The sequence below is a fragment of the Equus quagga genome, chromosome 2 (assembly GCF_021613505.1).
Source record: "Equus quagga isolate Etosha38 chromosome 2, UCLA_HA_Equagga_1.0, whole genome shotgun sequence".
NCBI lineage: Eukaryota > Metazoa > Chordata > Mammalia > Perissodactyla > Equidae > Equus > Equus quagga.
The window spans coordinates 41,320,631-41,348,070 of record NC_060268.1 but is presented as its reverse complement, the minus strand read 5'-3'; the positions used below and the strand labels follow the sequence as shown (position 1 = coordinate 41,348,070).

The window sequence follows — 27,440 nt, the reverse complement described above, 5'->3', positions numbered from 1 at the left end:
ATGATGTCAGTGCTCCTGCCTCCACCTGCTGGCAAACAGATTATGAAACTAGCAGAGATCACCGGGTAAAAAAAGTTCACATTTTTTTTGTAACAAATTAATGCTGTTTTAAGTATATATTTAGCAGGATGCTACTCTGCAGTAATAAATCATTAAAAGATAGATGAAATCCATTAAAAAAAAACATTAAACTTCACCAAAAAATAAATAAATATATACACACACATACAAAAGATTTCTTGGTTCAGAATGTTATCTAACAAGCCAAAAATCAAGTTAAAAATTTTTTTAAATTACCTGATAAATGACATCTTGGAAAAGGACTGGAAAAGTAAGTGCTGCATCTTCTAGCTCATTTAGACTACAGTGTACTAGTGTTTCATCCTTAAAATGAAAAGCACATATTGAATGAGACAAAATATTAAATTTCCAATGATAATTTTATGTATTCATGATCACCAAAAGCATTTATTAAAGCACCCATTCATATGTGGAATTTTACATTTATCATACATCACCATGTGTGGCACAGCAATTTGGGATACGATTTTCTAAGTCACTGGTTTTCAGGTGGACCAGCAAACAGTATCAGCACCATCTGGGAACTAGTTAGAAATGCAAATTCTCCAGTTCCACTTCTGATAATTCAGAAACTCAGCAGGGGGTGGAGCTTAGCAATCTACATTTTAAATAAGCCCTTCAGGTGATTTGGATGCACGTTCCAGTTTAAAAACCACTACTCTGAGTTCTGCAGATGCCAACTTTCTGTTAAGTAAACCACAGATATACTCCCCTCCGCTTTTTTTTTTTTTCAATTAGCCAATGGAAGTTTAGAGTCTAATTATTTAAAAAATACAGATATTCTATTCATATAGCTCCTTATCCATAAACCTTTTATAAAGAATTTTATCTTAGAAAATGGATGTTTTAGTATCTGTTGAATATGTTTCATAGACATAAACATTGTTTAACTAAATTAGCAGTCCATGACAACTTATCTTTGATGACCAAACCTTTTCTCTCTATTAAGAGGATAAGAAGGTAAGAATCATTTAATGTAACATATGTGCAGATATTCATATTTCTCAAATTTTGAATGATAAAAAAACAAGGTTTCCATTTGTAGTGACACTTTTTTAAGAAAAAGATAAAGCTGCTAATAACTACCCCCAAAGTTTTTCAACGTGTCTAGGATGAATTAAAATGAAACACAAATGTTCATACCTTGTGATTCCACACCTTATTAGCTGGAGTGTTTCTTTTAACCTAAAGTTAAACTGTGGGGAGGCAAAGAGCTAAAAATACTCTAGATATGCCTCATTTTCTTTTAATAACATATCAGACTACACATTTCAAGGTATTCTCTTAGCATCTTCAAAAGGTATTCTCTTTCCTACAATTGAATCATAAATAATTCTACTACTTCTTCATCTACAACCTACCTAAATTTTTTTTTTTTTTGAGGAAGATTAGCCCTGAGCTAACATCTGCCAATCCTCCTCTTTTTGCTGAGGAAGACTGGCCCTGAGCTAACATCCATGCCCATCTTCCTCTACTTTACACATGGAACACCTACCACAGCATGGCTTGATGAGCGGTGCCATGTCCGCACCCGGGACCCGAACCGGCGAACCCCGGGCCACCGAAGCGGAACGTGCGCACTTAACCGCTGCAGCACTGGGCAGGCCCCACCTACCTAAATTTTAATCATTATTCTTTATCCACTTCCGTAAAATTTCTCATTTATGCTCAGCCAATTCTTCTTTCCTTCTCTATTTACCTTCACATTGGACTGAAAATTATATGGCCAAACTTATCATGACCACACCAATTGCTAACATAAAAATCTAGCAAAATCTCTTTTTCAGTTTCTCCACTAACTTGCACATCAAATCGACACTTCTCATAATCAGTTTCAAAATTTTTCTTTCTCTTCCTTCGTATCCTGCAATAAATACCTTAAATACTTAGGACTTCTGGATACCTCTGTTACATCTCTTTGGCTGGGCAAAGGCTAAGGTGCTGAACTCTCAAAACAGAACTATATATGCTAGTTAAGATTTAAATAATATGCTTTTCCTCAAGATAAATTTTTTATGAGAACCAAACCACATCTCCAATACAGGGTACCAGTAACCACAGCTAAATAAAATGTTTTCCAATATTATATAATATATATTTTTTGCTAATATCAAGAAATTGCAGGCACATGATAAATACAGTGAACATATGTTAAATTTGGTTAGCAAAAGATATGCGATATTCAGTTGTCAAAGCTTTTCTGGTACCCTAAAATATAAATTTTTAAATCACACCCAGAGAGCATATTAAAGGTTTTTATTAGTCAGCATTAAGAGATTTTGCTTCTGAGAATCTATTAATAAAAAGTTATTGGTATTAATGCTGAGGTGGCATCCCACATGCCACAACTAGAAGGACCCACAACCAAAATATACAACTATATACTGGGGGGCTTTGGGGAGAAGAAGGGGAGAAAAAAGTTATTGTTATTACATAATATGCAAAAAGAAGAATAGGAAAAGGAGTATGGTCTTGGATAAGGTTAACTCATTGAGACCCAGATCATATTTGGTCCTTTAGGAAAACATGATCCTGACCCAAAAAAAGGTGAAATCTAGGCAAGAAATAAAATTAGAATTTATTGGAAGATTTAAAAAGAAAAAAGTAATCACAAGGGTCTCAGGAGTATGGGGGGTAAGAATTAATGTATACACAAAATAAATATATATTTTATTTATATATTTCTTATATATATAATTATTCTTATATACATATAAATTATATATATATAATTATTCTTATATTTCTTAAATATATAAAAAAATAAAAGCCTAATTTATTTTCAAAAGGTACCTGATACCAGCAAACTGGGGACCCTCACATTAGACTATGCTTAAAATAAAAACATTTCAGAACATCTAAGAGATGTTTATAGGTAATGTGTAAGGCTATTCATCACTTGTATTCTTTAGGTATTTTGGGCTAGTGTTTTAAAAAAGGAATTTAACGCCTTTATTTTCCCCACCTCTACGGATAATATACTCACCAGGTCTAAAACTAGGGAGAATTCTGGTGTGCTTCTTGTTTTCAATGGAAGAGCAGGTTTCCTATTTAGTTGTTCTTCTGTCAGTGGTGGAACGTGTTTGATAAAATAATAGCTATAAACCAAATTTTAAGAAAATTTCAACATTTAAAATTTCTAATATAAAACATATTACTAAATTCATCTTTAAATCTTTAATTAAATAATGCTGATTTAACCTAGTAAACCAAACTTATAAAACATGTAAATAAAACTGAAAATATACAAATTAGTATTTCAGTAACTCAATAAAAGTACTAATACCTACAGATCACATGCTCTTTGCAAAATACCACTCAGCCACCCTTCCACACATGTACTTTCATTCTGCTCCAAGAGGGAAAAGAAAAAAATACTCACGGGTCAAATACTTCCCAGTCTTCTTCATAGGTGGCCTCTGCATGGGCTGATGAATAACCACTATCTGGAGTTACTGGTGCTATTTAATAAAGTGAGAAACAAAACGTTACTTTTACCCACTTAATGCTTCCATGAAGTATACATTTTTACTGCCTTTATATAAGATCCTCCTGAAGCTCTGTGTATATGAGGTTAAAGATAAGACAGAAATAACTTGTAAACGGTATTTAAAAGCAGATTTATTAACACACGGATCTAACTCCAGAGCCAAAGGAAAACATTACCATTATAGACAAAACGTCAAGCTAGATCATGGCCAGCAGAATTAAAATCCCTAAAAGCTAATAGAAAATTTACTACTTATTACTAGACAAATACACTCCACAAAAATTCAGTATCTACCTGGATGGTGTTTATATGTATAACCATAAAAATTTCATGGTGCTCTTATAGCAGAAATACTTCACAAAGTGCCCTATACATAGTCAGTCAATATATGTGTGTGGACAATAGACCCAAAGGTACTTTTTTTCCCCCTGAAGAAGATTCACTCTGAGCTAACAATTTGTTGCAAATCTTCCTCTTTTTGTATGTGAGCCGCTGCTACAGCATGGCCACTGACGAGTGATGTAGGTCTGCACCCAGGAACGGAACCCGGGCCACCAAAGTAGAGCACACTGAACTTAACCACTAGGCCACTGAGGCTAGCCCCAAAGGTACTTTTCAATCCGAGGTCCATAACAGTCTTTAAGAGGTTCATGAACTTCTTGAAGACTTATGAAAAACTGTTGTATCTACATTTTCCCAGGAATCTCAAGACTGTCTATGATCTTAAAAAGTTAAGAAATGCTTTCTATAGAAATCACTGCTTTAGAATACCCATTATTTTACTTCTAATTTATAAGCAACTTAAAAATAATCAAGAAGCAATTCTATATTCCATGACACACAGTCCATTCTATGTTTGAGCTAAAATTGTATAAATTGATAGAGCTTTAGAAATTATGTTGAGAATTTTCTAAGACAATAATTACAACTTAAATTCAAGTAGAGGACAAAGATAACTTACAAGCTAAACAGGTAATGTCTCAGAGATAAAAGTTTAAGATGGACACTAAAGACTGAATGTTTGTGTCCCTCCCTCAAATTCATGTTGAAACCTAATCTCTGATGTGATGGTATTTGGAGGTGGAGCCTTTGGGAGGTCATGAGGTCCCTGGGTCATAAAGGTAGAGCCCTCATGAATGGGATTACTATCATTATAAAAGAGATTCCACAGAGCTCACATAGCTTCTGCCTGTGAGAACACAGCAAGACAGCTGTCGGACCACGCCAGTGGCTGAGTGGTTAAGGTCTCACACTCTGCTTCAGCGGCCTGGGGTTTTGCCGGTTCAGATCCCGGGCATGGACATGGCACCGCTCATCAGGCCATGCTGAGGTGGTGTCCCATATAGCACAACCAGAGGCACTCACAACTAGAACATACAGCTATGTACTGGGGGGCTTTGGGGAGAAGGGGGAAAAGAAAAAAAAAAACAAGACAGCTGGCTATGAACCAGAAGGCAGGCCCTCACCAGACACCAAACCCACTGGCACTTTGATCTCAGATTTCCCAAGATTTATATATAGCATCAAATGTATGGTAGTTTGTTAAAGTGGCCAGAAAGGACTAAGACAGTGGAACTCAATAAGAATTGCTGTAATCTGTCTACAGGAATGGAATATTGGTGGATAACAGTGTTTCAGGACAAAAATTAACCTTTTTTTCTTTGCTATTATCATGTATTAGTACCTTCTGAGATAGAGCCAATATAGAGTGTATGTTCAATGAATGACAACAGATGTAAAGCAGAATTTTTGTTCATTTGTAACAACTGTATGCCAATAATGGTTCATCAGCACAAGGTGATAATGGAAAATATCTATCTTCCAACCACTTTACTGTTTCAAATTCCTGTTAACTTCAAAGAAAGGGTAAAAGTAATATTTCATGGCCTTCATGCTACGTATTTCTCATATTTCATCTCATTTAACCTTCAAAACCCTGAATTATTATACCATTTTAAAGCTAAGAAAACTGTCTCAGTTTAAATAAGTCGTCCAAAGTCACACGGCTAAGTAAGTGGTAGAGCCAGCCTCCTTCCTTCCTGTTTTCTTTGGCTACATTCTGGAAGTTAAGGAAAAGTAATACTTTTGTCACTTGTACTCGTCTTTTAAGATCAGGAAAAATTCTACTTCTATCCTCTCATGATCCTCCCAAACAGAGTAAGTGCAATGTGCTGCCTCATCATTTTGCTCATTTATTTATAATAGCACTCACCACACTATACAGTAATTTTTGCAAATACTTGGCTCATCAATTAGATCATGTACTCTTCAGGGTCAAGGAGCACATCTTATTCATCTTTATAAACAGTGCCCCCCACGAAAAATAGTTGTTCAATAACAGGAGAATAAATGAATGAATGAGACAACTGGAGTAAATCTTACTTTTCTCCTCTAGAAACCACGAAGATTATAGAAATCCCTTCTCTATTTTCATAGTTGTCAGAAAAAATAAAAAGGTTTATACAGCAACACAAAAATATTTTAAAAACATCAAACAGGAAGCCAAGAGCCCTGGACTTTAATCTGTATGTTACCATTCACTAGCCTGTAACACTGGGTAATCAGCATAAAATGATAGGTCAAGAGGTTCATTTGCAAATCTTATCCATCCAAGGATGAACTATGTGCATAATCCATGTTGATTTGCTTGTTAAATTCAGTATCATTCCTAAGTTATAACATTATAATTTAACTTTATAGATATTAATATTATAAATATTATGTTTAACATTATAGATATTAATCTGTAATGAACTTAAATCTTTCCTCCATTATGTTGCTTTTCTCTTCATATTGATATTATTAGATTGCGCTGTATAGAAGTTTCATAATATATGCATTTTTTCTTTAAATGTTTTCTGCTGTTTCAATGATTTTTTAAAAGTCTCCCCTTTATATTCAAGAGAAGAACATCATTCTACTTCCTTATACCAAACTATATTTCTTCACCAATATACATGTACTAACTCTCTCAAATACCTGGCACCATAAGGAATAAAAAAACAAACCTAAAATGAAAGTCTAAGATCTCCCTCTGGGAAAAGATGGCCACCTTCAGTTTTATTTCTGCTTTTAAGTATGATGAACATAATTTCATCTTTTAGCTTTATATGTCTTTATCTACCACAACCCTCTGATCTCACACATTTCTACATTTCCATGACAACTGGTTGAGGGACCCAACAATTGTGGTAGGCTTTCATAAGGATCCAGGAACAGAAGCTTCTTTTTTGGGAATGTCATCTATGTATGAAACAAATCTGAAGGAATGAGACTGCCTCTAGGTAGAGATTTCAGACCTAAGGGTCTAAGACTGGTGCAATTATAATAAGCATGTTCATAAATATGAGCATATATTTTTCTAGTTGTGTTAAACGTCTCCGAGTAATAAGATTGATACAAATAAACTTTAAAATGACTAATACTCAGTCAAAACAACCTTTAAAAAAATTCAATTTCAAAATGTCTCCCAAAATGACTGGATTTTTGGGAGAAAGTTTTATTTCTAATTTTAATTTTCTTAATTTCAAGGGAGACAACCTTACTCATTTAATCTCCCTACTTAAGAAAAAATATGAAATACTGTATTTTTATAAACTATTTGTGAAGATGCATAATAAAAGGAATTTTCTTCACCTGTAAGGGGTGGGATATCACGATTAACTGTTTCTTCTGCTTCTTCCAAACCATTATTTATCGATGGCCTCACTTGAACTGCTTGATTTGAGTAAGCTGCTCCATTAGTTGACGTAGTAGTACTGGTAGAGATCTCATCCACCTGTTCCATATCAAGTTGTTTTACTATCTCTTCAGCTTCCACAGCCTGTCCTGGGGAATCGGATCCTGATGTTCCTGAAATCATGAGTCAGTGTACTCACAATCATTTAAAAACTCAAAGGTTGGGGGGGGGGGGGGCGCAGACAGAAGAGCCGTTGTTTAAGGGTACAAACTTACAATGAGTAGTAAATAAGCCCTAGAGATCTAATGCACAGTGTAGTGAATACAGACAACAATATTGTATTATAATCATCAAACTTGCTAAGAGATTAGAACCACTAAAAAGGATAATTATGTAATGTGACAGAGGTACTAATTATCATTACAATGGCAACCACATTACAATACATAACTAAATCAAATCAACACTTTAAACATTATAAGTCAAATATATTTCAATAAAAATTAAATTAAAATTTAAAAAATAAAAACAAATATTTAGAAAAACTAAATGTGATGAACACAAATCTGAGGATACCATTGTTTAGTAAGTCTTTTCTAGACAGTACAAACAACGAGGATTAAAGAATATTATAAGCTTGAGCAGTATTTGTGAACAAAGTTTTTCTTAAGTGTTCAAATAGTTTGGAAACACCCATTTATAGTGAAACAAGTCATAATTTAGAAGTTTTTTTAATTTTACTAAGATATACCTGAGATAACATTGTGTACATGTTGATTTAATACATTTATATACTGCAATATGATCACCAAACCAGCATTTAGCTAACACCTATATCCCGCCACCTAATTATCATTTCTTTTTTGTGTTGAGAACATCTAAGATCTAGTCTCTAAGCAACTTTGAAGTATATAATACAGTATTGTTGACTACAGAACTACTTTTCATTAAGGCAAAGATCATTTATTATGTGCCTATACATATCCATTATCCTTTAACAGCTCCTGATCCTTCCTGTACTAAGCATCCTAAGCCATTGTAGGCAGCTGTAATTTTTAAACCAGAGGCAGTTATCCATGAATGAGCTAACTGTTACCCTAACCTCGAGACCCTTTTTACTCAGAGACACAAGAAAAATTTCTCAACAAGATTCATCTCAGTAACAGAGACTGAGGTTAGTTTCCTCATTATACATAGCCATTACCTAGATGACTCTGCTGCCCAATCGTTCTGCCACTATGGAATGACCTCAACTCTTTCCATTTCTTTACAGAACCCTCCAAATGTCATTTTCAACAACAAAATCAACCTCCAATACTCTCAACTTCCTCACAGAATATTCCTTCTCCCTCACTGCTTTAGATTTAACCTCTTTCCAAAAAACATCTCTTTTCCTGATACCCTTCCCTCAAAGCTCTTTATTCTCCCATACTCAATGTACTAACTGAATCAGAATTCACTTATCTCCATTGCCGCTACCACTCTTGGTTTTCTATTAATGTGCAAAAATGCCTGCTCCAGGAGACTGATGTCACCTGGCTATATAATTCTTCACTTACCCCCACTCCTGTCATCTACCATCTATTGCCAACATCCTCTCTTAATCACAGAGGAATTTAACACCTAGCTACCAGTTTACTGCTCCATTAAACCCCTGTCTAGTTGTTATTAGAGATGATGTCAATGATTCATCCAATGACTAATCCTCAAAGGTCTTGCACTCTTTAGCTCCATTTTCATTCATAATACTCTTTAGCAATTATTACCATGGCCGTAATGTGGACATCAACACTAAGAAACTGTTCACCTCTGAAACCTAAAATTCAAATATATTAGTCCTCTACACAACCTCTTAATCTTCTAATTATCTCTCTGATGCTCTTATTAAGTGCAGTCTTCATCTTTGATAAAGACCTGTCTCTTTTATTCCAAACACATCCCTCAACGGCTTCTTCCCCACCCTCCTCATCTAGTTAGACTTCATGATGTAGCACTTAAATCACTTTCAAGCCAGCAACCTCAGTGTCCTTGTTCCCTTGTCTTTACACTGTCATCTATCATAGAAATTACTTTTGAATCAATCTAACACACTTCTCAAGCACTACTCTCAGGCTACTGAAGAGAACAATTATAAAGAGTGGTCATACTCCAAATAAAATCCTGGAGGATTTTATTAATCTTAGCTAGGCCTATAGTATGCTGTTCAGTACTTGCCCATGGGTCAATCAGCTTCTTTACTTACACTCAACAGCAAACATTTTTTTTTTAATAGACTACTTTAATTTAATTTTTTTTTTTTTTTTGAGGAAGATTAGCCTTGAGCTAACTACTGCCAATCCTCCTCTTTTTGCTGAGGAAGACTGGCCCTGAGCTAACATCCATACCCGTCTTCCTCTACTGTATAGGTGGGACGCCTACCATAGCATGGCTTTTGCCAAGCGGTGCCATGTCCGCACCCGGGATCTGAACCAGCGAACACTGGGCCACTAAGAAGTGGAACGTGCGAACCTAACCTCTGTGCCACCTGGCCAGCCCCAACAGCAAACATTTTAAACCTTCACTATCCCCTCCAATCACTGCCCCCAGGACACCATCTCCTCCTTCAAAGAAAAAATTGTAACTTCAACTTCTTCTGCCCGAACAACTACTTTTGCACACACCTTCCCAGCTTCTTTCCTCCAGCATCGGAGAAAAATGTCTCTTCTCCCAGTTTCAATTCTAATTCTTCCACCTGTTCCCTGGCAGCATGGAATCTTTATTAGTTATCCTTTTTCTTCTATTTTCAACCTCTTCCTATTAGACTCTTCCCTGAGGCTTAAAAACATGCTTGTCTCTCACAAAAATACAGATCATCCCTTGAGGCCTTGTGATCTAATTTCTTTCATATGCAAGTTCCCCATTACAGTAATCTACACTGGCTGCTTCCTGTCTTAACCTCCATTTTACTCTTTTTCCCCAAGGATGTCAGGCTTCCAACTCCAACCATCCCTCTGAAACTGTTCTGGCAAAAGAAACCAATGACCTTTTAATTGCAAGGTTCAACGGTATCTTTTCAATGCTCATTTCCTTTGCTTCTATCTTTACAATTATTTGATCCTGGGTTTTGATATTCTCTCTTCCTTTGGCTTCTATGACACAATTTCCCTTCTAGCTTCCTCCATGTTTCCTTTGTTGGCTTCTTTTACTTTGTCCAGTCCTTAAAGGTTTTCCAAGATTCTAGTCTTAGTTTGTTGAACCAAATAGATCATTTACTCCACTGGTTTCAATTAAAATCTGTAAACTGATAATCTTAGCATGGTCTACTGTTTAAACCCAGATTTCTAAGCTCCACATCAGAATGACAAATTGCTACTAGACATTTTTATTTGGTTGTTTCATAGCATCTCAAATTCAGCATGGCCCAAATTAAATTCAATTAGCTATCTCCCAGGATCTTACTTCTCTCTCTTGAAAATCTAACCTTGTGTCTCTTAATCTCTCTTCTCTTTCACCTCCAATCTGTGCCCCAAATTTATCCGTTCCGTATCTCTGATCCTTCTTTTCTCTACCACCACAATGAAGGTCACATGAAGTCTCACATGCATTACAAGTCTACTAATTGTTCTCCCTGCAACCAGCCTCTTTAGAATCTAGCCTACACACTACTGCCAAAGAGATCTTTAGAAGACACAAATCTGTTCATATTACTCACCAGTTTAAAACCTTTCAAACATCTCCCATTGATTAAGGATAAAGTTCAAATATCTTACCATGTTAGCTCTATAATCTGACTTCTGTATAGCTCTTTTTGTTTTTTGAGGAAGATTAGCCCTGAACTAACATCCGCTACCAATCCTCCTCTTTTTGCTGAGGAAGACTGGCCCTGAGCTAACATCTGTGCCCATCTTCCTCTACTTTATATGTGGGACGCCTACCACAGCATGGCTTGCCAAGCCGTGCCATGTCCGCACCTGGGACCCAAACCGGGGAATCCCGGGCCGCCGAGCAGAATGTGCGCACGTAACTGCTGCGCCACTGGGCCGGCCCTAGCTCTCCTATCTTATCCCTGACTCCTCAAATATAATGCTCCATCTATGACAAACTAATTTCAGTTTCTCAAATACACTATGCCTTTGCTCATGCTGCTCCCTCTACATGGAATGCCCTTTACCTCCTTTCAAGATTCAGCTTGTCTATGAAGCCTTTTGTGAGCTGCCACCCAGAATACAGGACGACTCCACTCTCTGAATACCCTACTACCCCATAATTCTATCAATGCCCCTATAAAAATTTATTATAGTTATTTACATATATCTCCCCCTCTTGTAAAAAGCAGGCTCCTTGAGGACAAGGACCATGTGTTAATCATCTTCAAATCTCCAGTGTCTAACACAACAGCTGGAACACAGCAGATGCTCAGTATTTGCTGAATGAACCAAAATCTTCAGATCATCCCTCCTATTTAAGTATAATTATCCTCTCTCACAAATTAAGAGGCTAAAGAATTTAAAGAACTGGTCCAAGGTAACATGGTTAAACAGCGGCAGAGCGGAATTTTTAAAAAGTTTAATTCCCAAGCCCATTCTTTTTCCACTACACCAGCAGTTCCAAAAATGTTCTATTTGAGGTACTATTTCTACAAGATGTTAACAGACACTCCACAGAAAAGAGTTCTTGGTCAAATATCTCTAAGAAATATCAGGTTAAACAAAGTTAAAGGTAGTTTTTTGTTTTGTTTCTACTATAGGATGACACAGTCCTTAAATGTGTTAATACGCATTATTTTCGCCCCCAGGGCATTTTGAGTTTACAGTGCACCATTTTGCCTTTTAAAAATTGCATTATCACTCAGAAACATAATTTAAATTAGAGTTTAAATAACCTGGCAACATGCACTTAATAGCAATTTTCCATGAGCCCAATACTGTACCAAAAAACATGACAGACACAAAAATAAAGACATGATCTCTTGCCCTCAAATAACCTAGAGACTAAATTATGATGTATGAAATTAAGTATTAATCATCAGAAAAGACAGGGCACTAGCTAAATCTTTTTAAAAAATATGTTAAGAAAGAAGTAAATTTGTTTTGCAAAGGCGCTAAATAATGAAAACCTTCAATTCATTTGAATTAGGGTAGTTTTACTGTTTGTCTAAATTGAAGATCCCTAGGGAGAAAAAAAATCAAGCAAATGATAATACAAATAAATACAAATAAACTATTACAAAAAATGACCTTGTTTCAGCTCACTTAAAATATTCAATGAATTCCATTTAATGATCTAGAATATTGAAAATGCTTTTGGATTCTTTCCTGGACACACTAAGGATAACAGAATTCATCTCAACACAGAAAAAATAAAACTTTCCCTCCAGCACAAAGTTTATCATCTAGCTTTTCAGAGAGTAAAAGAGTTCATTCACTTCAATAGAATTAAACATAACCTATATTTATTTCAGTCACTAAAAATAATACCTTTTAGGAGCTGTGGGGTTTTTTTATCTTTTACTTTTTGCTTGAGGAGGATTAGCCCTGAGCTAACATCTGTGCCAATCCTCCACTATTTTTTGTATGTGGGATGCCTCCACAGCATAGCTGATGAGTGGAGTAGGTCTGTGCCCAGGATCCGAACCCACGAGCCCAGGCTGCCAAAGCAGAGCATGTGGAACTTAAACCACTTGGCCACAGGGCCGGCCCAGGAGCTGTGTATTTTTAATGAGGCTGAAAACAAACATAAGACACTGACAAAACATGCCAGTGAAATCAAACAGATCTTCTAAAAAGCTAGGAAAACTATTAATTTTTTTAACCTAAACTATGGTTATGGTTTATACTTACCATTTTTATTTGCTGGTGAAAAAAAGTTGAAGACAGGAGAAAATATGGTCCCCAATAAGGTAGTCCTTGGAGGACTGCCAGAGGAAGGATTATCTTCTAATTTCCCATTTTGTTTTACATGTTGATTTGTCATTTCATAACTACCAGCTTCTAAGAAAGAAACAGAAGAAAAAAATTGCAATCCAGGTAACAGGACTTTCAGAAATTTGTTCTAATCCATTCATTACAAAAATAACTTTTTTCCTTCAAAATAGTTCACGAAAACTGATTAACATTAGTGTTAGGAAAAATTATCATTTAAAGAAATCCTGAGGTAAATCACTTGTAAATCAAATGATCTTTATAACAAATTTATTTATAATCCATTATAAATGCTAAATTTACTGAGTTTTTTCAAAGCAGATTTACATCTAGAATTGTATAAACTGAAAGACTTCAACACAGTATAACAGAAAATGAAATAAATTTAAGTAAACAAATTACACTATCAAAAACACAAATGCAAGATTTTGTCTTTGTTTATTTACAATTTGAGATGCTGCCTACTTCATAAAACCCCTCCTCCAACCTACTTCTAATGAGCAACAGCTAAGTAATTAGAGGCAACACAGTCTATTGAAGCAGAAGACTCCATATAGCAGTGTCAAATTACTTACGGATATTGAGGCACCAATTCAGAGCAGTTAGGAAGAATAACCAGTTTTTTTTTAAGTTTCTTATGAATAAAAAACTTTCACGGGTTTTCAGAAAACATAAAATAAAACTCAAACAAATGTTCTGATTTATCATCGTCGACCCTCCACAGCTTTACCTGGTATCTATCACATTTCTTTCCTTCTTTGCCATATAGCTCTTTTAACTTGTTTCTTTATCCCTTTTCTCTCTAAAGGTCAATTCTAACAATAGAAATACTACATTGAGGGGAAAGAGGTAAGGAATTATTATTGCTGTTGTGCATAAAAGAGCGTTAGTTAAAAAGCAGCCCTCCATGCTCTAAATTGTTGTTCTTTATAGCTTTCTCTGCTTGTCCTCGGTTTTCTCCTTTTTGACTTTGAGGAGCTTCTCCGTGATACAGTAAAGTATTGACCTAGAACAGGGTTTATCAACAGTGGCACTATTGACTTCTGGGTTGGGTAATTCTTTGTTGTGTACAATCCTGTACATTGTAGAACGTTTAGCAGCGTTCCTGACCTCTACCTGCTAGATGCCGGTAGCAACCCCTCCACAGGTTGTGACAACCAAAAAGGCCTCCACAGACACTGACAGTTGTCCACTGGGAACAAAACTACCCCTATTTGAGAATCACTAGCCTTAAGTGATCCAAACCCCCCTGAACTCTGAAATTCCTGGATCCAGAAACAAATTCTTTGTATATATCTCAAATAAAGTAGGTCAAAATTATTATTGCTTTAAGGAATGAGTTTATTAGAGGTCAAAAATATTGCTCCATATACATTTTCATGCTAAATAGTATAAAGCTAGTTGCTCTGCCTTCATTTGTCATTTTAATTCAAAGTAGATTTACATTAGGAAGGCAAATTTTTATTTCAATTTGTGCTACTAATATTTAATACAAAGAAGATTAAAAAATAAGGCAGAAACTGCTCAAAAAAACAGAAAAGAAACATGTCAGGTGAGATCTCTACTTACACCTAATAAAACAGTATCTAAATATTAACAAACCTCCATTTACTTGACTTTTCCGTCTTACTCGAGATATCTGTTTGTTAGGCTTTTCTCCTGCTCTTGGTGTTGATGTAATCAAATTATTATCTATATCACGTTCAATTCTACTCCGTTTCGAAGGATTTTCTCTCTCTTCCTTAAGATATAAGAAAAAAAAACATGCATTGAGCACAGTCATTCTGCCTTATAGGTAACACTTTTAAAATGATAAAATATGATATGCACCCCCCCATTCATTGAAGCATTATTTACAATAGCCAAGATATGGAAACAACGGATTCATCAACGGATGAATGGACAAATGAAATGTGGTGTATCAACGGATGAATGGACAAATGAAATGTGGTGTATATATACAATGGAATATTATTTAGCCATAAAAAAACTGAAATCATGCCATTTGCAACAACATGCATGAACCTTGAGGGCATTATGCTAAGTGAAATAAGTCAGACAGAGAAAGACAAACACCATATGATCTCACTTACATGTGGAATCGTAAAAACAAAACAAAACAAATCTCCAAACTCATAGATACAGAGAACAGATTGGTGGTTGCCAGAGGCAGAGGGGTGGAAAGTGGGTGAAATGGGTGAAGGGAGCCAAAAAGTACAAAATTCCATTATAAATTAAGTAAACTATGGGAATGTAATGTACAGCATGGCAACCACAGTTAATAACACTGTGTCGCATACTTGAAAGTTGCTGACAGAGTAAATCTTAAAAGTTCTCATCACAAGAAAACAAACATTCTGTCACTACATATAGTGACAGGTGTTGACTTACTATGGCATTCATTTCACAACGTATACAAATATTGAATCACTATGTTGTACACCTGAAAGTAATATAATGCTGTATATCAATTACACTTCTATTTTAAAAGAAGATAAAATATGGCGTAATATAATTTCCCCTTTTTTTCACATCCAGGAGAAATAAAACAGAATTAATACTCAACAGAAAATTTGACAGTGTCGTAAGAATATTTATTAATGCAATTACAATATACAAATGTAATTATAGCATCGTCACAATTCGGATCCCTTCCCCAGGGTCCATTAAAATTTTTCCATACTGTAGAAATTCTGAATTTTCAGCAATTTTTCCTTATTCTTAGAATTACCCAAAAGAACAGAGGTCATTTCCTTGAGCATTCAGGGTAACAGAGAGAACCCCAATGGAATTTGCTAGTACATGACATATTACCAAAAATGACACAAAAATAATAGACTGCCACTGCCACATCCCCAATGCCAACTTCAATTCTTTAAATGCCCAAATTAACAGTGAGGAGTCTACTCCTTAACAAAGGTTTCTATTCATTTCCTTATATGGAGTAAATCCACATGATCAGTTTACACTATTTCTACAGTATTACTGACTAAAATAGTATATTCCAAGAATAGCCTGATCTGTTTTTCTCCATGTATTCATCTATTCTCATTTGTAAAATTTTTCTAGAGTCACCTACCATGTGAGTGATTTTCTTACACAGTGTGATATTGGCCTATAATTCCTTGCTGCTTTAATGAGATTACCTGAAATCTTTTGATAAGAATTAGATTTTTAAATCCATATTATAATTTATACATATAACCAACATTCTTATTCAATAGGAATAAGCTCTAATTTCTTGTATTCGATGCTTTTACACCACAGCAAATAATATAATACACAACTATGCATTTTCTAAAGGTTGAATATTGTTTTATTATTTCTGAAACAAACCTTGGTATTGTAAATAGCCAAAATTACAATTCCCTATTTGGATCAAAATAGAAAAAAGATAATACTATAAAAATCATTCAATATAGAACTTTACTTTTATTCAGCAGTTTCTATAATTTTATGTAGCTCCATCAAAACAATAGGTCATTATAGCACAAAATAATGCTTCAGTGACCCACAACAAAATTCCTCAAAATTTTACTGTTTATCATTCCCCTGCATTTTAAAATGACGAACAGGAAGTCTCATATCCCAAACATGGGATTTCCATAACTAGAAAATAAAGAGGTTCTCTTTATAAAGTCCTTCAAGAAGAGAAATAATGCCGCAAAGCCAATTACACTAAGCTCTGGCATCTTCTTGAAGAAATCTCTTAGTGCATCTACTATAACATAAATACATACATCCCTGAAAACTTCGTATTCCGCAACACTAAAAATAACAAGGGTTACAGAAAAAAATGGGTCCAGGAGGGTAGAGAGAGATATGTTGGTGCAGATTAGTCAATACCCCTGTAACTCTGTAACCAGAGCACTAAACAAAAACAAAGATTGGGCTCTCCAGAGATACCTTGGGACACCCCAGTCAGGCAGCTAAGGGCAGCTGAAACGCTACCTCAGGGCTTAATAAAAGGTATTAAAAACAGAGAAGCGGAAACAAGGGCTTATGGGAACTGAGAAGAGAAGCTTTAAGCCAACAGGGTTGCCAAGACAGATACAAAAGAAAATGCAAACTGCCACAGGAGAAGAGTCCCTCCTAGATGAAGGTCATGACTTTTACTTAAAAACTGGTGGGGGGAAGGTTCATGGAAGGGGGTGGGGCAGACATAGGAGAGAGCTTTTGCCCCCATAACAGCTGAACTGAAATTTTTTTACTTTCCTGATGAACCATGCGGCCCAGGGTTTCACTGGTTTGAATCCTGGGTGCAGACATGGCATCGCTGGTCAAGCCATGCTGAGGTGGCATCCCACATGCCACAAACAGAAGGACCCACAACTAAAAATATATACAACTATGTACCAGGCGGCTTTGGGGAGAAAAAGGAAAAATAAAACCTTAAAACGAAAAAAAAGAAAAAAAAAAAAGAAATACCATACAAGCCAGCTATCCCACTACTGGGTTTATCCAGTGAACTTGAAATCAATGATCCAAAGAGATTTATACACCCCTATGTTCACTGCAGCATTATTTACAATAGCCAGGAAGTGGAAGCACCCCAAGTGCCCTTCTACAGATGAATGGATAAAGAAGATGTGGTGTATACATACATATACACAATGGAATACTACTCAGTCACTAAAAGACAAAAGCATCCCATTTCCAACAAGTTGGATGGACCTTGAGGGTATGATGTTAAGCGAAATGAGCCAAACAGAGAAAGACTAATACTGCAGGATTTTACTTATACGTGGAAGATAACAAAATACATGGATAAAGAGAACAGATTAGTGGTTACCAGAGGGGAAGGGGGTCGGAGGTTGGGTGAAAGGGGTATAGGGGCACATATGTACAGTGACGGACAAAAATTAGACTACTGGTGGTGAGCACGGTGAAGTCTATTCAGAAATTTATAAATAATAATATACACCCCAAATTACACAATGTTATGAACCATTATGATCTCAATAAAATTACTGGGGCAGGGGGGAGAAACAGGTACTTCTACTTTCAATGATAAAGAAACTCACTGAAATAAAGACTTATCTGCAGGTACAGAAAATGAGTTAATATCTGGTCTACAGAAATTAGACTCTTCCCTTACGGATGTGGCCAGACTTTCTGTTTGACTTTATTTATCTGGTACTAGCATCAACTAATCATCAAAGAGCTTCTTTACCCATGAACACAGGGTAACAAACACAAGTGGTGAATAATTTTTTAGCATCTCAGTTTATCCTGGAATACTTTGTGTTGACATTTGCAATGACTGTGCAAAAGCAATAGAGGATATAACTACTGCCACTTTAGCCCAAACTAAGGCACTGACACCCATTAGTCACTGTATTCTTCACTGCCACATACTTGCACGCGGGGTGGAGGATAATGCAAGCTCTACTTAAGAACGTCCTTCTTGAAGGTGTAAAAATAATTAAATCTCAACCGTTAAATATGTGTTAACATTCTATATGAGATGGGAAATATTCATAAAGCACTTCTGCTGCAAACCTGTGTGCTTCCACAACTGTCTTGAGAAAAAGCATTTGAGTGATTGTTTGACTTGTAGACTGAATTAGACCACTTTTTCCAAAAGAAAACTATTTTTACTTCAAGTACATATTTTCTGAAAAGTGAACAAAGCAAGCCTGTCACTTCAAGAAAAACTGACAATTTTTGATGCCAACAATAAAATTTTATTGTGAGCTTTCAAGCAAAAATTGGAATATTAGAAAACCTGGAGCCAGCAACATGAGCTTGACAGCTCCCCAATACTTAAAGACTCTGCTGAGATCAGTGAGGATGCTGACAAATGTGATGTTTTTTAATATTGAATGATAAAATATGTCCATGTGGACACATTTGTGGAAGAACTGCATAATTCAGTGAACCAATACTTTCAAAATAACCAGTGCATGATGTTACAAAGTCATACATACGTAAACAATGTTACAACGTCACACATAGGTAAACAATGTTACAAAGTCACACACAGGTAAAAGATCCTCCAAGTGCAATACAGACCAATGAAAACATCATTGCAGTGCTTTCAAATTCAATCTTGGAATAAGAGCCTAAGGAACTACACCAACATTTGTCAAGTTTTGGTACAGTATCCACAGAGTATCCACAATTATCTAAAAAGGGATATTAAAATGCTGCTCTCTTTACTAAATATATGTTTGATTTTCTAGATACGCTTCAATGATAACTCAAATCACCTTCTATGAAGCCACCGTTAAAGAGATGTGCAAAATTGTAAATGATGTCATGCCTCCCACTAATTTCCTTTTCATTTTGAGAAAATAGGTAAAATGTTATTTGTATTAACATGTAGTGGGTTTATAATTGTAATTATAAATGAATAGATATTTTCAAGACTCCTCAGTTTTAATATCTAATAAGATATACTGATACATATAAACTACATAAGCAAATGTTTTTTACGGTTGTCAATAATTTGTAGGAAGGTCAAGAATCCTGAGATCAGAAAGTTTAAGAACCACTTGCTTGAAAGGAACTACTACTGAAATCACAAGAGAAAAGTTAAAAAGTAACCCCCACAAATGGGAAAAAATTTGAAGTGCCAGTTCACAAGAGATCCACACATGACCTACAAGTACACAAAGATACTCAACATCACTAATCATCACGGAAATGAAAAATAAAAACAAAATGAGATACCACCCCACCCCTGTAGAGAGGTTAAAGTTAAAAAGACTGACAATATCAAATACTGGTGAGGATGTGGGCAACTAGGACTATCAGACATTACTAGATAGAATGTGAAATAGTACAAATACTCTGGAAAGCAGCTGGGCAGTTTCTTAAAAGTTAAACACACTTTCAAGAAACGGTGCTGGGACCACTGGATATGAAGATGCAAAAGAATAAAGTTGGACCCTTACCTTACATCTACAAAATTAATTCAAAATAAATGAAAGAGCTAAATGTAAGAGATAAAACTATAAAACTCTTACAAGAAAACTAAGGCTAAATCTTCATCACCTTGAATTTGGCAAAGGTTTCTTGGATATGACACCAAAAATACAACCAACAAAAGAAAAAATAAGAAAATTTGACTTCCTTAAAATTAAAACTTGGAATTATATCTCAATAAATCTACCACCAAAAAGATAACCATACATCTATCATGACCCAGCAACATCAATCTTAATTATTCACCCAAGTTTAAATTAAATATATGCTCACACACGGTCTCAAATATAAAAACTCATAGCAACTTTATTCATGATAGCCAAATAAGGGAAACAATCCACCTGGAGAAACAAATTATGATATGTGATGTACTGATAGAATAGAATACTACTGGGTGAAGGAGGTGTTACAGAATAAATCAATGGTTGTCTAGGCTGATGCAGAGAGACTGTCTGCAAAGACTGTAAGGGTACTTTTGGTCATGGGTGTATAAATCTGTTAAAAAAGATGAAAACATACACTTTACAAGGATGTGTTTTATTCTGCTTAGTTATACATCAACAAAGGTAATTTTTAAAAAGCCAATATAGGAGATAAAAGAGAATTCTGAAAGATAATTAGTTCATCAAAAAGAAGGCAGGATTAGAACAAGAGAGAAACAAATAACAAATGGGGTAAATACAGAATAATAAAATGGGAGAATTTAAATTCAATCATATTAATAATGACATTAAATGTATACAGACCAAAGATGACAATCTGAATAGAAATACACAGTGGGTATTTATACACAGAGCGGAAAAAAGTATATCATGCAAATACTAAGCAAGAAAGCTGTGTGGCTATATTAATATTAGGAAAAGTAAACCTCAAGGAAAATAGTACTACTTGAAATAATAAGAGAAATTTCACAGTGGTAACAACAACAATTTATATCCAACAATCATAAACATATATGCATCTAACAGAGCTTCAAAATACATGAAGTAAAAATTGACGGAACTGAAACGCAAAGTAGACCAATTCACAACACCCTTCTCTTAGTAATTGAAAAAGAAGTTTAAAACTAAGCTATAAAAGGATGTCAGCATCACGGTGGAGTGAGCTCTTCCCTTAGACTCTCACCCCTAAGATACAAAGTAAAAGATGTTCACATACCACCCAAGGACATACACACAACACAAAAGACTTCTGAGGAATCCATGTAGTTATACATCTGAAGATGGAGGTGCTGGACACCCTGCAGGAAGGAGAAAGAGGTAAGGGGATATCCTCTCCCACCCCAGCAGCAGCAACCCAGAGGGTGGGAGCACTCACAGCTCTGAGAAAAGAGGAGAGCCAGGTCTCCACAGGAACACCTTCCATTTCCAAATTCTCTTACAGCCCAGGGGAAAGCCCCACACAGAGGCAGCTAAGAAATTGAGGGGGTAGCTTCAGCAAGCCAGTACCCCAGGAGAGCAGATAGTGAGGGCAGAGCAATAACACCCCCAGAATTGTGCACACACAAAAAAGTGCCCCTCCCGCCACCCAGTGCTCCACCTCAGCCAACAGGCCAAAGCACATGTGCATACGTCAGAAAAGCACTAACTGTGAGCAAGCTAGCTGGAAATCACAGAAGGACCCTGTCAGCACAGATTCTAAGGACAGGCACAGACGTCAGGGATCACGGCGGGCTTAGAATACACAGCTCTTGATCCCCCAAGTGTTAGCAGGTGGAAGCTGAAACCAGATACTGTCACTATGTGAAGGCAAAAATCCATGCCATCATATAGTGTGAATAAATATATTAACACTCCAGAACCGAAGGAAAGTGACAAGCACCCAAAAATCAACCCTGAAGGCACAGAAATTTACAACCTAAATAACTGAGAATTCAAAATAGCTATCATAAAAAAACTCAGAGTTATAAGAAAATACAGATAGTTCAATGAAGCCTGAAACAAAATTAATGAACAGAGGAAATTCTTCACAAAAGAGACTGAAACAACAAAGAAAAACCAATCAGAAATGCTGAAGATGAAAAACACAATGGATGAGATAAAGAAAGATCTAGAGACCCAGAATAAGAGAGCTGATATTATCAAGGGCAGAATTAGCAGTCTGGAGGACAGAAATAAAGAAACACTTCAGATGGAGGAGGAGAGAGAGCTAAGACCAAAAATAAATGAAGAAATTCTCTGAGAAATATCTGACTCACTTAGGAAATGCAACATAAGGATTACAGGTATTCCAGAGAGAGAAGAGAGGGAGAGCGGAGCAGAAAGCGTTTTAAATAAATAATAGCTGAGACATTCCCAAACCTCAGGAAGGAGCTGGAAATACAAGTAAAAGAAGCTAATAGAACTCCTAATTATTCAATGTAAAAAGACTTTCTTCAAGGCTATAGAAGTGAAACTGGCAAAAGTCAATGACAAAGAAAAAATATTAAGAGCAGCAAGGCAGAAGAAAATAACTTACACAGGAAGACCTATCAGGCTTTCAGTGGATTTCTCAGCAGAAACCTAACAGTCTAGGAGAGAGTGGAATGATATATTCAAAATTCTGAAAAACAAAAATTTTCATATGGTCTATCTTTGAGAATGTTCCATGCGCACTTGAAAAGACTGTGTATTCTGTTGTTTCTGGATGGAGTGTTCTATATATGTCTATTAAGTCCAACTGTTTTAGCTTTTCATTTAGCTCCACTGTTTCTTTGTTGATTTTCTGTCTGGATGATCAGTCCATTGATGTGAGTGGGGTGTTGAGGTCCCCTACTATTGTGTTATTTTTGATATCTTCTTATAGGTGTGTTACTAGTTGCTTTATGAACTTTGGTGCTCCTGTGTTGGGTGCATAAATATTTATAAGCGTTATTTTGTCTTGATAAAGTGTCCCTTCGATCATTATATATTGGACCTCTATGTCTCTCTTTACCTGCCTTATCTTGAAGTCTGTTTTGTCTAATATAAAGTATTGCGATATCGGTTTTCTTTTGTTTGCTATTAGCTTGGAGTATTGTCTTCCACCCCTTTACTCTGACCCTGTGTTTGTCCTTGGAGCTAAGGTGTGTTTCCCGGAGGCAACAAATTTTTGGATCTTGTTCTTTAACCCATTTTGCCACTCTGTGTCTTGTTATTGGAGAGTTCAATCCGTTTACATTGAGGGTGATTACTGATGTATGAGGGCTTAATGCTGTCATTCTGTTGCTCCTTTTCCCGTTTTCCTGTGTTTCCTTTGTTTCTCGTCCTGTGTGTTTTAGCGTACGCACTGACTTCTGCAATCTCTTATGCTGGGTTTCTTAGATTTTTCCTTATTTATGTTGTATGTCTCTGTTCTGTTTTTCAGTTTAGTGGCTACCCTGAAGTTTGTATTCAGAGTCTCATGTATAACATACTCCATTTTCTGGTGGTCTCTTGCTTTCTTAGCCTACACTGATTCAGTCCCTTTCCTCCTCCCCTCCTAAATTATCATTTTCATCTCTTATTCCAACTTGTGTTGTGAGTTTGTGGTTAGAGTGATAAGATTGTCTTTGCTTTGGTGATTTCCTTCCCTTTATCCTAATGCTATAGTTGAATATTTGCTATCCTATTAACATTCCATCTATTTGTCTCCCTACTGCATGTTTTGTGACCCCTTACTCCCTTTTTTTCTTTTTTCAGGTATGAGACACTTCGTAAGGATTTCTTGTAGTGGAGGACTTTTGGTTACAAAGTCCCTTAGCCTTTGTTTGTCTGGGAAAAGTTTAATTTCTCCCTCATATCTGAAGGATATTTTTGCTGGATAGAGTATTCATGGCTGAAGATTTTTAACCTTTAAAGTTTTGAATATGTTACTCCAATCTCTCCTAACTTGTAAGGTTTCTGTAGAGAAATCGCTGAAAGTCTGATGGTGGTTCCTTTGTAGGTTATTTTCTTCTGCCTTGCTGCCCTGAGTATTCTTTCTTTGTCATTCATTTTTGCCATTTTTACAACTATACGCCTTGCAGTAGGTCTTTTTACATTGAGAAATCTAGTAGATCTGAAAGCTTCCTCCACACACATTTCTCTCTCAAACCCTAGGTTTGGAAAGTTCTCTTTTACTATTTCATTGAGCACACTTTCTGCTCGATTTTCCTTTTCCACGCCCTCAAGAATTCCGATCATTCTTAAGTTGCATTTTCTCAATGAGTCAGCTATTTCTCTGAGGTTTTCTTCAGTTTGTTAAATTCTTACTTCTCTTTCTTCCACTGTCTGTAGCCATTCAAGCCCCTACAAATTTAAAAGAATTGAAATAATAACGAGCATTTTCTCCAATCATAATGCTATAAAGCTAGAAATTAATTATAAGAAAAAACCTGAGAAAGGCAGAAGGATGTGGAGACTAAACAATATGCTATTGAACAAGCAATGGATCGTTGAAGAAATTAAAGAAGAAATCAAAAAATACCTGGAGACAAACGAAAATGATAACATGCCATACCAAGTCATATGGGATGCAGCAAAAGCTGTATTAAGAGGAAAATTCATCACAATTCAGGTACATCTTAACAAACAAAAAAAACCCCAAATCAGCAATCTTAAACTACACCTAACAGAATTAGAGAAAGAAGAACAACCAAAGCTCAAAGTAAGCAGAAGGAGAGAAATAATAAAAATCAGAGCAGAAATAAATGCTATTGAAACAAAAAAGGCAGTAGAAAGGATCAATGAAAGAAAGAACTGGTTCTTTGAGAAGATAAACAAAATTGACAAACCCCTAGCCAGACGTACAAAGAAAAAAAGAGAGAAAGCTCGAATAAACAAAATCAGAAATGAAAAAGGCGTAACAACAGCAGACTCCGCAGAAATACAACGGATTACAAGAGAGTACTACAAAAAACTATATGCCAGCAAAATTCATAACCTAGAGGAAATGGATAAATTCTTGGACTCCTACAATCTACCAAAGCTCACTCAAGAAGAAGCAGACGATTTGAACAGACCAACAACAAGGAAAGAGATTGAAACAGCAATCAAAAGCATCCCAAAGAATAAAACCACAGGACCAGATGGCCTTCCTGGGGAATTCTACCAAACTTTCACGAAGATTTAATACCTATCCTTTTCAAGCTATTCCAAAAAATTAGGGAGGATGGAACACTTCATAACATATTCTACGATGTCAACATCACGCTGATACCAAAGCCTGACAAGGACAGCACGAAAAAGGAGAACTACAGGCCAATATTGCTGATGAACATAGATGCAAAAATTCTAAACAAAATTTTGGCAACCCGAATACAGCAATTCATCAAAAGGATCATACATCATGATCAAGTGGGATTCATACCAGGGACACACGGATGGTTCAACATCCGCAAATCAATCAACGTGATACACCACATCAACAAACTGAGGAACAAAAACCACATGATCATCTCAATAGATGCAGAGAAAGCATTGGACAAGATCCAACAGCCATTTATGATAAAAACTCTGAACAAAATGGGGATAGAAGGGAACTATCTCAACATCATAAAGGCCATATATGACAAACCCATAGACAACATCATACTCAATGGGCAAAAACTGAGCACCATCCCCTGAGAAAAGGAACAAGACAAGGATTCCCTCTATCACCACTCTTATTTAACATAGTACTGGAGGTCCTGGCCAGAGCAATCAGGCAAGAAAAAAGAATAAAAGGACTCCAAATAGGGAGGGAAGAAGTGAAACTCTCACTGTTTGCAGACAACATGATCTTAAATATAGAAAACCCCAAAGAATATATTGGAAAACTTTTAGAAGTAATCAACAACTACAGGAAAGTTGCAGGGTATAAAATCAATTTACGTAAAGCAGTATCATTTCTATACTCTAATAACGAACTAACAGAAAAAGAACACAAGAACACAATACCATTCACAATTGCAACAAAAAGAATAAAAGACCTCAGGGTGAATTTAACGAAGGACGTGAAAGACCTATACAATGAAAATTACAGGGCTTTTCTGAAAGAAATAGATGACAACATAATGAGATGGAAAGACATTCCATGTACATGGATTAGAAAAATAAACATAGTTAAAATGTCTGTTCTACCTAAAGCAATCTACAGATTCAATGCAATCCCAATCAGAATCCCAATGACATTCTTTACAGAATTAGAACAAAGAATTCTAAAATTCATATGGGGCAACAAAAGACCCCGAATTGCTAAAGCAAACCTGAGAAAAAAGAACCCAGCTGTAGGCATCACAATCTCTAACATCAAAACATACTACAAAGCCACAGTAATCAAAACAGCATGGTACTGGTGCAAAAACAGGTGCACAGATCAATGGAACAGAATTGAAAGCCCAGAAATAAAACCACACATCTGTGGACAGCCAATCTTCAACAAAGGAGCCAAGGGCATACAATGGAGAAAAGAAAGTCTTTTGAACAACTGGTGCTGGGAAAACTGGAAAGCCACATGTAAAAGAATGAAAATTGATGGGCTGGCCCCGTGGCCGAGTGGTTAAGTTCGCACGCTCCGCTGCAGGTGGCCCAGTGTTTCGTTGGTTCGAATCCTGGGCGCGGACATGGCACTGCTCATCAAACCACGCTGAGGCAGCGTCCCACATGCCACAACTAGAAGGACCCACAACGAAGAATATACAACTACGTACTGGGGGGCTTTGGGGAGAAAAAGGAAAAAAATAAAATCTTTAAAAAAAAAAAGAATGAAAATTGACCATTCTTTTTCACCATTCACCAAAATAAACTCAAAATGGATCAAAGACCTAAAGCTGAAACCTGAAACCATAAGGCTTCTAGAAGAAAATGTAGGCAGTACACTCTTTGACATCAGTATTAAAAGGATCTTTTTGGACACCATGTCTTCTCAGAGAAGGGAAACAATAGAAAGAATAAACAAATGAGACTTCATCAGACTAAAGAGCTTCTTCAAGGCAAGGGAAAACAGGATTGAAACAAAAAAACAACCCACTAACTGGGAAAAAATATTGGCAAGTCATACATCAGACAAAGGCTTTATATCCATGATATATAAAGAACTCACACAACTCAACAACAAAAAATTAAACAACCCAATCAAAAAATGGGCAGGAGACATGAACAGACATTTCTCCAAAGAAGATATACGGATGGCCAATAGGCACATGAAAAGATGCTCATCATCGCTGATCATCAGGGAAATGCAAATCAAAATTACACTAAGATATCATCTTACACCCATTAGAATGAAAAAAATAACTAAAACAAATAGTAACAAACGTTGGAGAGGTTGTGGAGAAAAAGGAAGCCTCATACATTGCTGGTGGGAATGCAAACTGGCGCAGCCACTATGGAAAACAGTATGGAGATTCCTCAAAAAATTAAAAATAGAACTACCATACGATCCAGCTATCCCACTACTGGGT

The 27,440-nt window shown here is 36.0% G+C and overlaps 1 protein-coding gene across 2 annotated transcripts in view; it reads right to left on the bottom strand.

The window, feature by feature from the left end:
- The window catches only part of CTDSPL2 (CTD small phosphatase like 2), an 86,083-nt gene that overhangs the window by 17,635 nt on the left and 41,008 nt on the right, over nucleotides 1-27,440 (bottom strand). For both annotated transcript variants that reach the window (XM_046654067.1, XM_046654068.1), the window contains exons 3-8: nucleotides 14,753-14,891; nucleotides 13,070-13,219; nucleotides 7,208-7,423; nucleotides 3,464-3,542; nucleotides 3,068-3,179; nucleotides 298-384 (exon numbers count right to left, since the gene is read on the bottom strand). In XM_046654067.1, the coding sequence (XP_046510023.1) occupies nucleotides 298-384; nucleotides 3,068-3,179; nucleotides 3,464-3,542; nucleotides 7,208-7,423; nucleotides 13,070-13,219; nucleotides 14,753-14,891 (783 nt within the window). The remainder of the gene's footprint in view (nucleotides 1-297; nucleotides 385-3,067; nucleotides 3,180-3,463; nucleotides 3,543-7,207; nucleotides 7,424-13,069; nucleotides 13,220-14,752; nucleotides 14,892-27,440) is intronic.